Consider the following 15,957-nt stretch of genomic DNA (forward strand, 5'->3'; position numbering starts at 1 on the left):
AAGCAAATTAATTGGCTCTAAATGACTAAGGCTTGTCAAAGGAGTAATCAAACATAAACTCAAGAAAAAGCCACTTCTTTTGAACCCTTTTTCAGAAGTAATTATTTAATTATGAGAACCTCACCTTTTTCTTCGCCCTTTACCCATCACTAACAACGTCCGACAACCTCTCATTTCCTTAACATTTCCATCTATATTGGTTCATTTAAATTTAGCTTTATTTAAATAATATATATATATATATTAAAATTTTGTATAATTAAATTTTAAGACTCAGTTCATCAAATTACAAAATTAATGTGTTTAATTAAACAACAATCTTAATAATATCATAATTTAAAATTTTTAAATAATATTTATATGACAAAATCATCCCTGGCCACATGCCCAAAAAGCTAAGCCACCATCTTGAATGGGAATTAACTAAAATTATTTCATTTATTAAAAGAAAACAAATAATTAATTAATAGCACCAAACAAATGAAATCAATGGTGGTTAGCCAACAAATTAATTAATTTTCTTTTATATATATTCTTGATTTAGAATCTTTAAACCCACCATTGTTAGTGGTTGTATGAGATCAGCCTGACCAAAACTTGACCCATTATTCATATATATATATATATATATATATATATATATATATATATATATATATATATATATATATTACAATTAAAAAAAAAAATTACTTTGAGCTAGAGATTCCATATCTTCACGCATGACGACCCTATAGTAATATAGACTTTGACCAACAAAATGAGATTCTAGTACAAAATTCGTTCGCAATTATAAATCTCCTTCTTAGAATCTATTGAAGGGGGCTTCGGCTCGGGACAAGAGCAGAGCTCTACCCACTGAGCTATATCCTTCGAGTCCAAGATAGACGACGTCAAAGCTAGCAGTTTCGAATGAAACTTTATTTTTCAAAAGGTTGTATTTTATTGGGAAGGATAGAACCAGAGCTATCACCTTTTTTTCACTGTTTAAAATAAATGTGTTAATATAGTGATGAAATATCTCTATTTGCAACAAAAGCCCCCACCAAAGAGTTCATGGAAAATTAAAACTTTTCCTCTCCCCTCTTGGCTCTTTCTAGGGTTGGCAGCCTAAAGTAGAGAATTAATCATTCTTTTTTGTGTTTGTTTGAAGTCATAATAATTGGGTCAACATCCAACCTAAATCAACATAACATACTCGGATTAAGGATAGAAAATTGACCACGATGCAATTAAAATGGGATAAAGTTTACCTGAATCAACGCGACTGATTATATATTTTTGAAATTGAATCAATTAAAAAAGTCAAATTTGGTTATTTTTTCGGCTTCTTAAATTTTGTACAATCTGTCATATTATGAATTGAATTAATAAATGGGTCAGGAGAGTCTGACCTACAACTCGTACCTATATACATATGCGTACATATATAGACACTAAGATATTGACTATAGCATATCTAGTGTACTAGAATCATGTGCATCTTTTCGAAGAACGTGCCTGAAACATAGCCCAATCGTAATATAGTTATCTTATCACCATTATAAGCTTACAACGTGCATGAAGTCCTATTGAAAATCATTTTACCTTGAATGTTATGTGAATAACATCAACTAGACATAAAACTACTGTTATAAACATGTAACCAAATCATAGACTAAAAATGGGAAATTGTATGATAATTGTCCTTTCTTTACCTTCACAAATTCTAGCTATTTTTCTTGTATTTCCAAAGTCAAAACCTAGCCTAATTTACACCAATTTTTGTCCTCGAAGAATTTGACACTACAAAGTTAATTGTGCCGGATGAAAGTCCCACATCGGCTAATTTAGGGAATGATCATGAGTTTATAATCAAGAGTACTATCTCCATTGGAATTTGGCTTTTTGATAAAACCCAAAGCAAAACCATGAGAGCTCATACTCAAAGTGAACAATATCATACCATTGTAGAGAGTCGTGTTGATCTAACAAATTGAATTTTATAAATTTAATTATCACTAATAACCCAATTAATAATATTATATTTAAAAGAATTTAGGTTTAAAAAAAATAGTTTATTTTCTTTACATAAAAGTTTTATTTAAAAGAATTTTGTTGATAAAAAATGGTTTATTTATTTATTTATTTGAAATGATTAAATATATTAATAATAATTATTATATATATTTATTTATGTTAAAAAGGGTAAAGCTTTTAATTGAAAACCCACCAAGAGGTTCATAAACTTTTATTTATATAAATTCTCATAAATTATTATACAAAAGCAGAATGATATTAAAAACAAATCTAAAAAGTTATATATTCTTTATGGCTTATGCTTTTTATTATTTATTTATTTTTAATATAAAGGAATTAAACAAAAGTTGGGAATTTTCAAATTTTAGTTAGAATTATGTTTAACTATATTCGAATATAATTTTAGATTTTAGTTTTGAGGGGATATTAATTTTTCTATTTATTAAAAATATTCAAAAGAAATACTCAAAATTATCCGTTGGATTGAATTAAAAACTTAGGTTAAGTTGAGTTAACAAATTATATTATAAGGTGAGGAATAATGGAAGTCTTAATCATGGAAAGAAAAGTGTATCTTTAGTGTATATTGTATTATTCCCCTTTAATTAATACACATTACCAAAATAATAAATACATACATTTAATTTAATTTAATTTAAAACTTAGAGAACATTTTAATTAATTATGGTTTGGTCACGTGTCGGTGGATTTCTTTCATTATATATATTAACAACCTCTCATTACTCTCATTTCCATACTCTTTCTTCTTTCTCTCTCTACAAAAACAGTGCTGTGGGTGGTGGTCGCCCGGCGAGTCTGGCTGAGCTAGGGTGTCGATTCAGCGGCGGCGGTGGGTGGTTGTTCAGGAAGAGGAAGAAGAAGATTGAAATTAAAGGGTGTGTTGTAATGGGTTTTTGGCGTCAGATTATTTTTCCGGTACGGCGTGTTTGGCTCGCCGTCTATGGCCGTCTTAAAGCTCGCAAAAATGGTCAGTTTTTTTGTTCCCTTTTTGCCCTCCTCTTCGTCCGTACACTTTTTTTTTTTATTATCGCATAATTTTTAATTTTAGAATCGATTTTTTTTATTTTATTATAGTAATAATTAATGAAATTTATTCCATAATTATATATATATGAGGGAAAAAATGGATTAATTTAATTGAGTTTTAAGGACATTTAAAACAAAATAAAAATTTGATAAATTTTAATTTTCTTATTTATTAAAAAAATGGTGGGTTATTATTATTATTATTATTTATACTAAATAAGTTATGGTAATTAAAATTTAAAAAAATAAGGGATTTAATTAATTAATTAACTTTATAAAGGTGGATTGGATAAAGATGAGATAAAGCAATTTTTTATGCTTCCATGTCACATAGCATTATTAATGGCTTGAAAAAAGAGGAAATTTTGTGTCTTTTTCCTTTTTTTTTTTTTTTTTTTCAAACAAAGATGCTTCCAACAAGGAATCAGATTCATATGGCTTACTCTTTTGTACCACTTCTTATTGTTGCAAGTCGAAATTACACTATTATTGAAATTTTAATGGTTCGACAGATGAAGGACTTGTGAAACTTTACGACGATGTAGAAACGTGTGGCTATCAAGATGTAAAGGTTATGTGGGAAATATTGAAGCATTCAGAAGCTGAGTTGATCAATCATCACCACCAAACGAGGCGTAAACATAAGCCGTTTTGGAAGGATTTTTTGTGGTCTAACCCTAACTCTGACTCAACTACTAGTACAACTAAAATGATGCCTTTTCCGACTTTTAGCCCCATTTCATAGGGTGATAAGTATAAGAGTCTCTAGTCTTAAATTTCCTCGAACAATATAAAAATATCGTGTAAATAGAAATAATAATTGCATCGAAAAAGGTTTCTAAGCAAAGAAAAAAAAGCTCAAATTAATACTTGGGCCAATCATCTTCACTTTTGTTAAAAGGTGTATTGTTAAAAGGTTTTTTTTTTCTTCCTTGTGTTGGAGTTTTCAATATTTGCTTCAAATTTAGGACGATCTTACCTAAGCCATTTGTTGTAAGATAGTGAAATATTGGAGTTAGAGATAACCACGGGATAGAATCAAAGATCATTTAACGTGGTTCTAACGAGTTGTTTCTGTTACGATATATTATAAGATAAGAATGAGGTATGAAGTATATATATTATATGAAAGTGAGATGAAATTGAACCCGGGTCTCCTGGGTGAAAGCTAGATATCCTAACCACTGGACGACAATGGATGTTTCTTTGTCTCAATGCCTCTAAACTTGTCAATGGTCATACAAATATCCAAAATATAAAACAATGGTACCAAGTTTTTCATTGTCGGGAATTAAACTCACGTCTCTTGGATGACAATGAATGTTTCTTTGTCTTCAACGTCTCTAAACTTCTTGATGGTTATACGAATATCTAAAATATAAACGATATGGATTAAGGATAAAACTCAAATAAAATGGTACAATGATACCAAGTTTTCTATTGCCAAGAATTGAACCCAAGAGAAGTGAATGATACCAAGTTTTCTATTGCCAAGAATTTAACCGCTGGACGACAATAGATGCTTCTTTGTCTCAACGCCTCTAAACTTCTCAATGGTTGTACATATATTCAAAATATAAAAATATGCTATAAAATGCTAACTTGGTGCCAAGTTGATATCCTAACCACTCGACGACAATGGATATTTCTTTGTCTCAATGTCTGTAAACTTCTCGGTCGTACAAATATCCATAATATAAACAATAAGGATTTTAAAAATAGTGGTACCAATGGTTATACCAATATAATATCCTATCCAAATATCTCATAAAATGGTACAATGATATCATCTTTTCCATTACCAAGAATTGAACTCCTAAGTCTCCTAGTTGAAAGCTAGATATCCTTACAGCTAAACAACAATAGATATTTCTTTGTCTTAACGTCTTGAAAGGCCTCTAAAATAACTCTATCAAATAGTAAATCGAAAATGAAATTTTTAATAAAAATCGAATTATATATATATATATATATATATATATATATATACATTTCAAGACTTTATTCATGCAAAGATTGTAATGTTCGCATGAAGTTTAACAAATGGACCCGTGTAAATTAGAGAAATAATTTTATAGAATTTCAAACGTGAAACTGATGTCATGGGCTCATATAGATTGACTTGGATTTTAAATGACAGAATTAAACTTTCATTAACGTATATTCGTGACAATGACTTAAGCTAATCAGGTAAGTGACCTTACTATCGGTATGGTTATATTTGATGTTGACACGTGCCCTGTGGTTCTACACGTGTCATATATATTGATAAGTGTGAATTGTTTGTGAATCAATATGCTTATGATATGTTATGTATATGTTATGATATGTGAATGATATGATAATATTTACGGTACGATGTGTTCAATGATATGTTTGAGATAGGATACGAGAAGAATGCACTAAACGCAATGTAACGATAGGAGTATCATGAAACTTTAAGGTTAGGTTACTATTGAAGTGCTATGGATATGAGAGATTGAGAAAAACGATATGGTCACGATCGATTCATAAGATAATACGATTAGGTTACAGGTAGAAAGTGATAGAATTATGATAGATTGATAGAACGATAGTGTTAGGATACGTTACTGTTACGATATGACTAAGGTAAGTTCATGTAATGATATGACTATGATATGTATAAGAACATTAAGGTTATGATAAGTTAGGGAACGATATGACCACGAAGTGTTTACGATATGATATAATTATGATACGACATGTGAATGAAGGATATATATATGTTGTCATATGATATGAAATATATTATGGTACGAGAAATGTGATAAATTGACATGTTTAGGATATGATATATTGCGATGCAATATGTCATGGTGATATGTATATGATAAAATGTTATGTTAAAAACAAGGAACGATATGTTATGTCTCCTAAATTGTGTGTATACAACATGATATGAATGACATGAAATCACGATAAATGAGGACTGATAGCGGGTTATATTTAATAATGTTGAAAACGAAAAAATATTGGAACCTCATGCATTATGTGTGTTCATGCATTGAGGGATACCCTTATTCCATCATGAGGGTATAGACGCGTACATCACTAGGCAGGTGAAGTATCATTACGTTTTATATAATGCTGCCGTGACGGTTACTAATTCTAATGGGTATCCGACATAAGGAGCTACTAGAGCAGGCTTGCCCGATAAGAAAAAGGGTCCAGCAGTGTGCGAATTATCTGGTCAGCCCGTACTCGCACATATGGGCTGTGTGTAGAGTATATGGTACACATCTAAGCTGCTCATTAGGATAGTGTCGTAGGAAAATAGACTCACATGATAGGTCCCGTCATTGCATTTGCATGTTCTTGCATTTAACCCCCAATAGTGAGTTCACTTACGAGTATTTCTTAAAATACTCAAGCCACGTGCTACCTCTATTTCAGGTTAAGACAAGACATTCCTGTACGGCTAACGATGACATCGCAACTCGAGACCATGACACATGGATAGAGTAGTCGTATTTATTTTCTTAGCCTTAGGCTAGAATAGAATGTTTTAAATTTAAAGGTTTATTTATTTTATTTAGTCTTTTGTTTTGTCGTTTTTAGAGGCGTTCTCAAAACACATAAGTCTATGGCTATGTTTTAAGCCGAAGGTTATGTTTTATGAAAGTTTAAACGAAGTATTTCCGCATTTAATGTTCCTGATATGTGTACACTAGCAACCTTAAATTAAATAGAAAATTATGAGTCATTACACTAGGCTTGGGTCGTTACATATGAACTATGTGACATGAAAGAGCCATGTTGCAAGGAATGCAGAAAAATGTTGGATCAGTTTTTTTGTGCTTTTTTGTGGTTGGAAAAGCCATCCTTTTCTTACAACCTCCCATATAAGAGTTCTTCTTCTCATCACAGACACCTTCGTATAAAATGAATCAAAGTTCAATAATAAAAGTGTAATAACTACTCTTGCTTGTGCAAACATTATGTATTATAAAATCAATCCAAGAAAAAGTTAGAAATAATTACGTTGATGATCAAAATGAAGAATAAAGAAAACTCGTTTCTAAATTCGAGATTCAAATCAATACACAAGATGTTTGATCAATACCATTTGTATGACTCTAGTAGGTAAATTCTAAATATAAGAATTTACAAAATAAAAATTTAGCTCTCAACAAATCTAAAATAAAAACTCTATCCTTTTGTCAGGTCTAGAATGAAAAAAAAACTTTATATAATATTTGACCACTTTAACCTATGTGAGTTAAATACACGCATAACCTCCATATTAATATGATAGTTAATGATGGAATATAGTAATCGAGGTGGTTACAATTTAACTTTAACTCCCCTATTAAAAACTAGATTAAATAACAAATAAAGATTAAAATTATAGTTAAGGGAATGCAATAAAAAAATGTGTAACCTAGATAAAGTTCCATAAATTCAACCATGAGTTTATTTGCATTTAATGCATCTATATCTTCAAGTTCAACTTTGCACATCAGGTACGAAAAGACTCCAATATCTTTTAGATTTTTTTTTTGACGAGCTCACCATATCTTGAATGTAAGTAACTTTTTGGCCCTCGTCCTTATAATTAGATCTTGAGGTATGAAAATTATTTGGTTATTGTTCATATCACTACGTTTTATGCTTTCATTGGTGTTAAAACTATGATTCGAACTCTTGCATGCACTTTGCTAAACTTTTGTCTCTTGATATTGCTCATGCTCATATATTACTAAAGATTTAGTTACACCACTCGCTTACATTTGAGATCTCATGCACACTTTGCTATTACCCGGTCTCTTTTTCTCGAATTTTTTATCATTCTATCTCTACGTTTGAGAGCTTAGTTAAATATTGTGATTGTACTTTTCATTTTCAACATCGTACTTTATTTAAAAAATATCAAAACGTTTTAATAATACTCTCAAACTAAAAAAAAAAAATTAAAAAAAAAATTAAAAAGTACTTTATCTTAGATAGAAATCATTATTTCTTTAATACCCTCAAATTTTTTTAAAAGTTTCAAAAGTACCACTTTTTTTTTTTTTTAATTTTTTTAATTTTTATTTTTACTATTAATATATGGTAATTTTTTTTTTTAGATTCTTTTAAAATTTAAGTTATTATTAAAATATTTTAGGGAAAAAAAGGAAAGATAAAAATATTTTTATTTCTTTAAAAGCTTATGGCGGGGCATTGCCGTATGAGCTACGAGAAGATACAGTTACGGAGATGGAGATGGAGATGGAGATGGAGATGGAGATGGAGATGGAGATAAAGCCTCAACTCCCGTGACAATTGTAGAGCCGTTCTTCGTCCACCTGATCTGCGGCCTGCCTTCTGGATTGCTCGTTATATCTACTCTACCGATCGCATCTCCGATCCTTCTCGCACTCTCTCTTGATTAGGGTACGTCTTCTCTCAACTCGCTTCAACTTCATCCCTCCTCTTCCTCAGGTTTCTGTTTTCGAATCTGCTTTCTACATTTTGAAGGATCTATCTTCTTCTCCTTGTTCAGGCTGTTGATTGTCCGATTGTGATTCTTCTTTACAACCGGTATCGTACGGACCGAAAGCAATTCTCGGTATAGTTGAATCTCTTTGCTTGTATCACTCTACTCTATTTGTTCGTGGGAAAAAAAGGTGTGGAGTGTTATGGAACCAAATAACGAATTAAAATTTGGACTGTGTTCTGTGCGAATTTGCAGTACTTGAAGGCTGTGGCGCGAGGCATACTTGGACTCCCTGCTGGTTAGTATGTAAAAGCTCATTCCACTTGCCTTCTTTTGATTTTTATTAGGTTAGATTGATAATAAATGAAACAAGCATTCATAAGGAAGCCCTCTCAAAAGAATGAGTCCTCATTGTGCAAAATAGAACCTATAGAAAAATATGAAATGGCTCAAATTTGTGTTAAGTGTTAACTACTTCTCAGATTGCGTATGGCTCAAATTTGATATGAAATGAGACTTCAAATGTCGTGCTGTGAGAGTTTTTAAAAGTGTCAGAAGGAAGGATTGTAATAGTTGTTATAGCCATTTTTGTTTTTCTTATCCAAATGATATATAGCTGTTTGGTTCTGCTCGCTGAACATATCATAATCGGATCGATGTGGCCTTTTCTTATGCAGGTGCTATTATTAATGCTTTTGGAGCAATAGTTCTAGGCGCTCCTACTGGTGCTTCGTACCTGAATGATGTTGATGATGAAAGTCGCACATCTCCTAATTTAGGGAATGATCATGGGTTTATAATCAAGAAATACTCTGTCCATTGAGCTGAGGCCTTTTGGGGAAGCCCAAAGTAAAGCCATGAGACCTTATGCTCAAAGTGGACAATATCATACCATTGTGGAGAGTAGTTCGTTTAACATGGTATCAAGAGCCATGCCCTAAACTTAGTCGTGCCAATAGATTGGTAAATCCTCAAATATCGAACGAAGGACTCCAAAAGAAAAAGGAGTGAAGCCTCCTTGAAGGCAATAAAAAATGACTAAGACTCCTAGCCTCCTTGAAGGCAATAAAAAATGACTAAGACTCCAAAGGAGTCGAGCCTCGAACGACTAATTTAGGGAATGATCATGGGTTTATATAATCAAGGAATACTCTCTCCATCGAGCTGAGGCCTTTTAGGGAAGCCCAAAACAAAGACATGAGAGCTTATGCTCAAAGTGGACAATATCATACCATTGTGGAGAGTCGTGTTTGTCTAACAAATGAGTGATTGAAAAGCTATACTTTTCATCTTCCATGGATTGCAAGATTTGAATAATATGGTTTGAATGGAAGATCTAATCCAGAATTTGTCCTACAAATAAGTCAAGATCTGCTCTCAGTTACTGCTGGTATTTTATCCCCAACCATTTGTGGGAACACTACGTTTCCCTTTTCTTTCAATCCATATTGCGAATATTTCGAGTGGAATTCAAATTGGGAAGAAGATTAATCGTCAGTAGCATCATTCGTCATGGTTGTTTGTTTTATCATTATGACTAGTGACGCTCCACACGTCTTAACTTTCTCGAGGCTGAGTCATGATGATCATTACATTTGATACTTTATGTGCTTTCATATACATGCTCTGAGTACTTCTCCTTCGCACAGATACTTCTCAAAGACCCTTAACTGGCCTCCAGACATATTATCCTCTTCCTTCTCGGTCTGTTCAGTTAAAATATCTACTTGACGTGGATGCATTCTTTTACTTGTAAGATGTTTAGTCAACATACAATAAGGTGAATACAAACTTAAAATAAAATTTTTATGTGCAATTGCAGGCCAAATGGAACTGTTGATCACATGCTATACATTCCAGCTCACGGTGCCATTATTGGAGAGTGGTTTTGCGCATGGTCCACTTGATTGGGAAAGGCTACGGCAGGTACTTGTTCTTCTGCATCTTTGTTTTCCGCATAAAACTTGGCATGTCAAACCTCAATGACATTCAATAATGTCAATTCACCATCTCTAGTTTGAACCAAGATTTTTAAAATATTACATGATTTCAAGGCATCTAAAGAAAATAGAGTGGATTCGAGTCTAGTCTACTTATATCTTCTAACCCATGGAAATTTAGTGATAGAAAGCTAGATGATAGTGCATAGTTTTTCTTGGATCTATTCGTGATTTCTAGGCATCCTAAGAGAGAAGAACGAGTCAAGTTCGCTCATCTCAAACTTGTGAACTTAAAAAAGAATAATTCAATAGATAATCTATGTGAAGATGGTGTTGTATGGGATTTGAACAAGATTTCAGGATTTAGTATCAAAAAATATCTCAACCTGCCTCGTAGGTGCAAGTCGAGACAAGAAAGAGAAGCTTTGCCATTGGTCGATATAGGCACATATATAATAATCTCCCTGCTTATGTTTACACAAGTTGACTTGTGAAGAGGCACCTGTTATTAACTACATAGTAATGGGACGATAGGGGTAATCCTTTGTTCTTTTCAGCAGAGACCTGATTTAGAGGCTTTTCTAGGTTCTCCATTAACAAGATGAACCGAAGTAAAGGCTTTATAGCACGGTCATCAGAACCATCATCGAACAAGTTGAACAAAAACTGAGGGAGAGCAGCTATTCTTGAAAGGTTAAGCAGCAACCCACCCACCTAATCGTTCCTTAACATCGAGCCATTGCGTGCAGGGAAGCCTTCTTGCAAATGGGTTTGGTGTTGCTGCACCGATGTTGAGGCTATTATGACCAGGTTTTGGTTTACGAAGTTCTAGACTTTGAAGAATATCCTTCTGCAGAAGACAACATAGGGAATTCAGCCTGGACATGATGGTCTGTGTTCACCAGAGTCGGATGCATGTTCACAATCACCAAAAAGATACCGTGTAAGTCCCTCCGTGCCCTCTCTGCTTTGTTGATTTTCTTCAGAAAACATGTAGCCGGTGCGTGTCATCTGCTGTGATAGGCAGTGTTCAATATGACTGAAAAAATCACTAACAGACATTGATGGACGGACTCCAGGAACAATGACTTGATCCCATTTGTTGAACAGTCTTGAACTTTCTGATCCATGGTTTCTCAATTCTTCAGTCGTCATGCGAGCTTCCAGCCCTGAAATGTATAGTTAGCAAGTCAAATTATTTGCAGAGCTAAGGGAAAAAGGCAGCAGCTTGAAGACATAATTAAAACATGGATGTTTTGGTGGAACCATCATTCATTGTATTCATATCGTTACCTGAGTTAGATGATCGAGATTGCTCAGAATATTCTTCAGAAGCACCAGCAAGACACTCATGTTCTTTAATGGTGGAAGGTGATCGAGCTCCAGATGATGACACCATACCTAAACTAAAGAAAGTAGCTCCCTCCTCCCTCTTCAAATCAATTCCTTCTTCGGATTCATTTGAACCATTGGTCTTAAAATATGGACATTCCAACACAATATCTGGCTGTTGGCTTAAAAAGTTGAGACGAGGATCGCAACGTATGAGCTTCTCAAAATGCTTGTTTAACAAGCCCTGTGAACACTGCAGGAAATGCTTTCTGCAGGAGTATACAGAAATAGGATCAATGTTAAAAAAGACCCAAATTGTCAGGCTGAGCAACAGAAATGAATCAGGCACCTGTGTCTGCTTGCTTCTCCACCAGTAAAGTCAGCTGTTGTTTGCCATAAAGTATGCTTCTTAGGCTGTGGATTTATTTCCCTAAAGAAAAGGGGCTGTCTCGCCAGCTGCAAAACAGAATGAAGAACACAATGGTAAACACCTATGGAAGTACAGGCTGCAAATCCCACAGCTTGATGACGGAAACAATGTAACTCACTACGACATCCAAAGTCCCGAGACCGTCATTGGCATAAGTCGCCTTGAGGTCGATGATATCTGACCATTGGATTTCAATCTTGTTCTTAAGATTCCCATCTAGAAGTTCCCAAACCAACTTATGCTTGGCGAAGTAACACTTCGCCACTAGATCTCCTTCGTATCTCGACTTATACTGCAACTCAAGAAAACCAGAACCACAATTAAGAATAAAGTTGTAAACAGGCAAGCAGCCAAAGGGGAAACAAGATAAGTACCTCCCAAGTACCAATCTTGAGAATTAGCGCAGGGAAGTTAGAAGCCTTGAGCTTGTCTGCAGTACTAAAACCATTGGCTCCCTTCTGCTCCTTCTTGCTTAAAGTCGCTAATTCAGCAGTTTCCTGTGACAGTTTTGCTTGAATCAAATCCAACAAAGACGGACTCTTTTTTAGGCTCAAACCCAATGGACTTGGCTCATCCAGAGGATTGTACGGAGTGGACGATATGGAAAACGCATTGGCTTCTGATGTCCACCTCTGCATATTCAAAAACAAAATCAGAAAAGCAAAACCCTGTTGTGAGTTCAAATATCATCCACAAAGTACTCTGTTTTGTATTACCGCCACAAAAGAACCCGAAAGAATCGCTTATTCTAAGAACAATTTGAACCAGATGATGAGAGAAAATCAGAGCAATACCTGAGCAGAGGACTCGGATTTGGAACGCTTGTGAAACTGATCGTGTGGGTCGTCAAAAGAATCCTCAACCTCCTTCTTCAGCCTCTTCGTCGTCGTCGGAATATTCTCCGTGCCCGAATTCATCAGCTGAACCATCTAGCCGGCGGAAAAGACCAACGATTCTTGAAAAACTCAGTCGGAGCAAAAGTCGAGCTACAGCGAGTGAGTGAGAAGGTGAGGGAAATCTCCGGCGGCAAAATCGCAGTGGGTTTATGTTGTTTCTCTTTGTAGAAGGTTAACGGCTACGTTCGATTTCCAATTCGGTGGAGGAAGAAGCGCAGTGGCACACCCCCTTCAAACTTATAGAGCCTCTGCAGACGGCAAACTCAATTGACTTAATTGCCCTCGCCCCCGCCCCCGCCCCCAAATCCAAGCCTCCACGTCAGCCGCCATTCCAGTCCATTCGGGACTGTCCCGTTAATTACAAACTCCGGATTTTGTAATTTTATTTCTTTTTTTTTAAAAAAAAATAATAAAAAGTTATTTGGATAATTTTCTTGGTGAAATAGCGGCCAGAGAATGAAGAGTGAGACACTATTTTGGTTAAGCTTTGTCGTTTTATTGGGAGGCACGTGGCAGCACGCGAGGAAAACATGGGACCCGCCTGGCGATGTTCCTCATGGTAAGTGATTGCGGCTTCCCGTATTAGATTTTGGTTGGATTTGGACAAATGTGAAACGTGTCGAAAACTTTTTGCACACGTAAGTGCATTCCGTCCACGTGGTGTGATTTTGGACTATGCTGTAGAGTGGGACCCAATTGTGGATAAGGTTTGAACACCAAGGCACCGTTTTTCAATTTTTTTAATTTTTTTTTTTTTTTTTAAAAGAAAATTCATTTTCAAAGAATCCACAAAAATTGGGAGAAATATTCCTTCACGCCCCCACTCTCCAGCTCCCTTAAATTTTAAATTTGACTTTGATTATAATATATTAATATTATTTCAGTTATTTTAAATATTATTAACCTTTTCAATTATTACATTAGGTTTTTAGTACCTGACAGGTTCCCTTGTCGTAAACGGAACTAATATAGAATTAATTAGTTCATTAGAAAAATTTACAATTCACATATTACATAAAAGTTTATATGAACATTTTATCCAACACTTAAGTTTGATGTATTTTGTGAAGCAACTACTTTTTAAATATATATATATATATATATATATATTATTGTCTTTTTAAAAAGTAGTTGACTATTAATAGAGCATTTCCTAATTAAGAATTAGAATAAAAATTGTGGGACCCAATTTATTGATTTATTTTTGTGTTTTCTAAAGTTAGGAATGGGAATAAAACGTAAAATTATTTCTAAATTTGAGAATCTCATTCTTATTCTACTAATTTAATTTTTATGGTTTATTTTTTCTACCCTCTTTTATTTAATTTGTGGAAACAGCTTTTTAACTAGATACGAGTAGAAAAAGATTTTTTCTTGTTAATTAAATAATATATACTTATATATATATATATATATATATTTTCATGATAAAAGATTTTTTTAGGATAAAAATAACAAATTCACTAAATTGTACTTTTCTCCATTGGGAGTTTCAAACTTCCCAACCATAATGTTTTATATATTTTAATATTTGTTATCCATAGAAAAGAATAATAAAAGGGGAGATTTGATGTATAAATTCACTTTTAAATATTATATTTACTTTAACTTATTTAAGCTTATTCTTTTAGTTTAATAATTATAGAATAAGGATGGAATCTTTGACCTCACCGAACATATAGATATTTTGACTTAAAAAAATAGACAGAGATTAGGGTATTCACTTCATTGGGTTGATATATATATTATTTTTATTAATCCTAATTTTTTTTTTTAATCTAAAACATCTGTTAAAATAATGAATAAATAAAACATCTATGGTTTATTTTCAAACATCAATTTCAATTTTTATGAATAAATAAAATACTGAGAGTTAGAATGAGCTTGAATCCAGATGAAAATAATTGAAAAATGAATTTATATTGTTATTGTTTACTAAAAATTATTTGAAATCAAAGTTAGAAGCTCATGGACATTATTTGCTAAAAAAGTTGTATTATAATTACTAAAATACCACTTTCATATTTCAACTAATAATTAAAATACATCACTAAATAATAGGCCAATCAAACATATAATTAGTAATAAATCTCAAACTTATTTTATTTGATGGTAACAATTTATTTGACATTAAAAATAACAACTATAAAATAGAATTACATATGAAAATATTAAAATAAATTTTTATTAAGAGAATATAGTCTAATTTTATTTGTATATGTTATTTAAATATTTTATTTAACCAAACCATTAGAATTTTTTAATTTTACAAAAAGATATTAGATTTAATAAAAGAATAGAAATGAGATGGACAAGGAATTAGAAAACAAATGAGACAACTTCTTTCATTTTACCTCCAATTATTTCATTCTATTTATTTGTAATATATGAAATTGAAAATTGAAAATAATAATTATAATTAAAAAAAAATTAAAAAGTTACCATTATCGATGCAATTGGGATTAGTCGAAAAACCAACTAAGTTTGAACAGTTTTAGTCGATTCGGTTTTATTATTCTCGAATAAGTTAAGGTATAACATTAAAGGTAAAATTACGAAGTTGTTTAAAGCCTGGTATGTACATGATTTTTGCAAGAGTTGTACTCTAATAATTGCAAGGCCACTCCTAGCACATTTGAGATGTGATTTTATTAGGGTCGTGTTTTAAAGACTACTAAGTCACTCCTTTCATTTATATGATATAATTCCACTTGGATCGTGTCTTACACGACGTGCACAAACATATAGGGTCACTCCTTGAATTAATATAATTTTATTAGTGTAGTATCCTAAGAGACGGTAAAAATTACTTTTTTGCATGTATATAGTGTGATTCTACCAGGATCGTGACCT

At 32.8% G+C, this 15,957-nt stretch overlaps 1 protein-coding gene, 1 long non-coding RNA gene and 1 other non-coding gene across 7 annotated transcripts; 2 read left to right on the top strand and 1 right to left on the bottom strand.

Annotated features, from left to right (window-relative positions):
* Positions 1-2,766: 2,766 nt before the first annotated feature.
* Positions 2,767-3,966, top strand: LOC111791260 (uncharacterized). Its single transcript, XM_087122145.1, has 2 exons — positions 2,767-3,007; positions 3,579-3,966. The coding sequence occupies exons 1-2, from the start codon at positions 2,926-2,928 to the stop codon at positions 3,809-3,811; spliced, it is 315 nt and encodes a 104-aa protein (XP_086978271.1). The 5' UTR covers positions 2,767-2,925; the 3' UTR covers positions 3,812-3,966.
* Positions 3,967-8,251: 4,285 nt separating this feature from the next.
* Positions 8,252-13,533, top strand: LOC111790166 (uncharacterized). Of its 5 annotated transcripts, none has more exons than XR_015420371.1 (7): positions 8,252-8,463; positions 8,573-8,638; positions 8,762-8,804; positions 9,184-10,258; positions 10,329-10,432; positions 11,007-11,389; positions 11,526-13,533. It is a non-coding gene; the product is annotated as an uncharacterized LOC111790166 (long non-coding RNA). The 5 variants fall into 5 exon arrangements; XR_015420370.1 differs by having other exon boundaries at positions 9,184-9,896; positions 10,156-10,432; XR_002814454.2 differs by having other exon boundaries at positions 9,184-10,432.
* LOC111790164 (uncharacterized) lies at positions 10,737-13,145 on the bottom strand. Its single transcript, XR_015420367.1, has 6 exons — positions 13,003-13,145; positions 12,583-12,840; positions 12,327-12,500; positions 12,128-12,234; positions 11,740-12,047; positions 10,737-11,615 (listed from the first exon to the last, which is right to left on the bottom strand). It is a non-coding gene; the product is annotated as an uncharacterized LOC111790164 (transcript).
* Positions 13,534-15,957: the final 2,424 nt, after the last annotated feature.

The sequence above is a fragment of the Cucurbita pepo genome, chromosome 3, assembly GCF_057944985.1.
Source record: "Cucurbita pepo subsp. pepo isolate OVF chromosome 3, ASM5794498v1, whole genome shotgun sequence".
In the NCBI taxonomy this organism is placed as follows: domain Eukaryota; kingdom Viridiplantae; phylum Streptophyta; class Magnoliopsida; order Cucurbitales; family Cucurbitaceae; genus Cucurbita; species Cucurbita pepo.

Bases quoted from the DNA above. Each gene is read 5' to 3' on its own strand.
- LOC111791260 (XM_087122145.1), top strand. From the start codon at position 2,926: ATGGGTTTTTGGCGTCAGATTATTTTTCCGGTACGGCGTGTTTGGCTC. The intron at 3,008-3,578 runs GTCAGTTTTTTT...ATGGTTCGACAG, and splicing joins TCTTAAAGCTCGCAAAAATG to ATGAAGGACTTGTGAAACTT.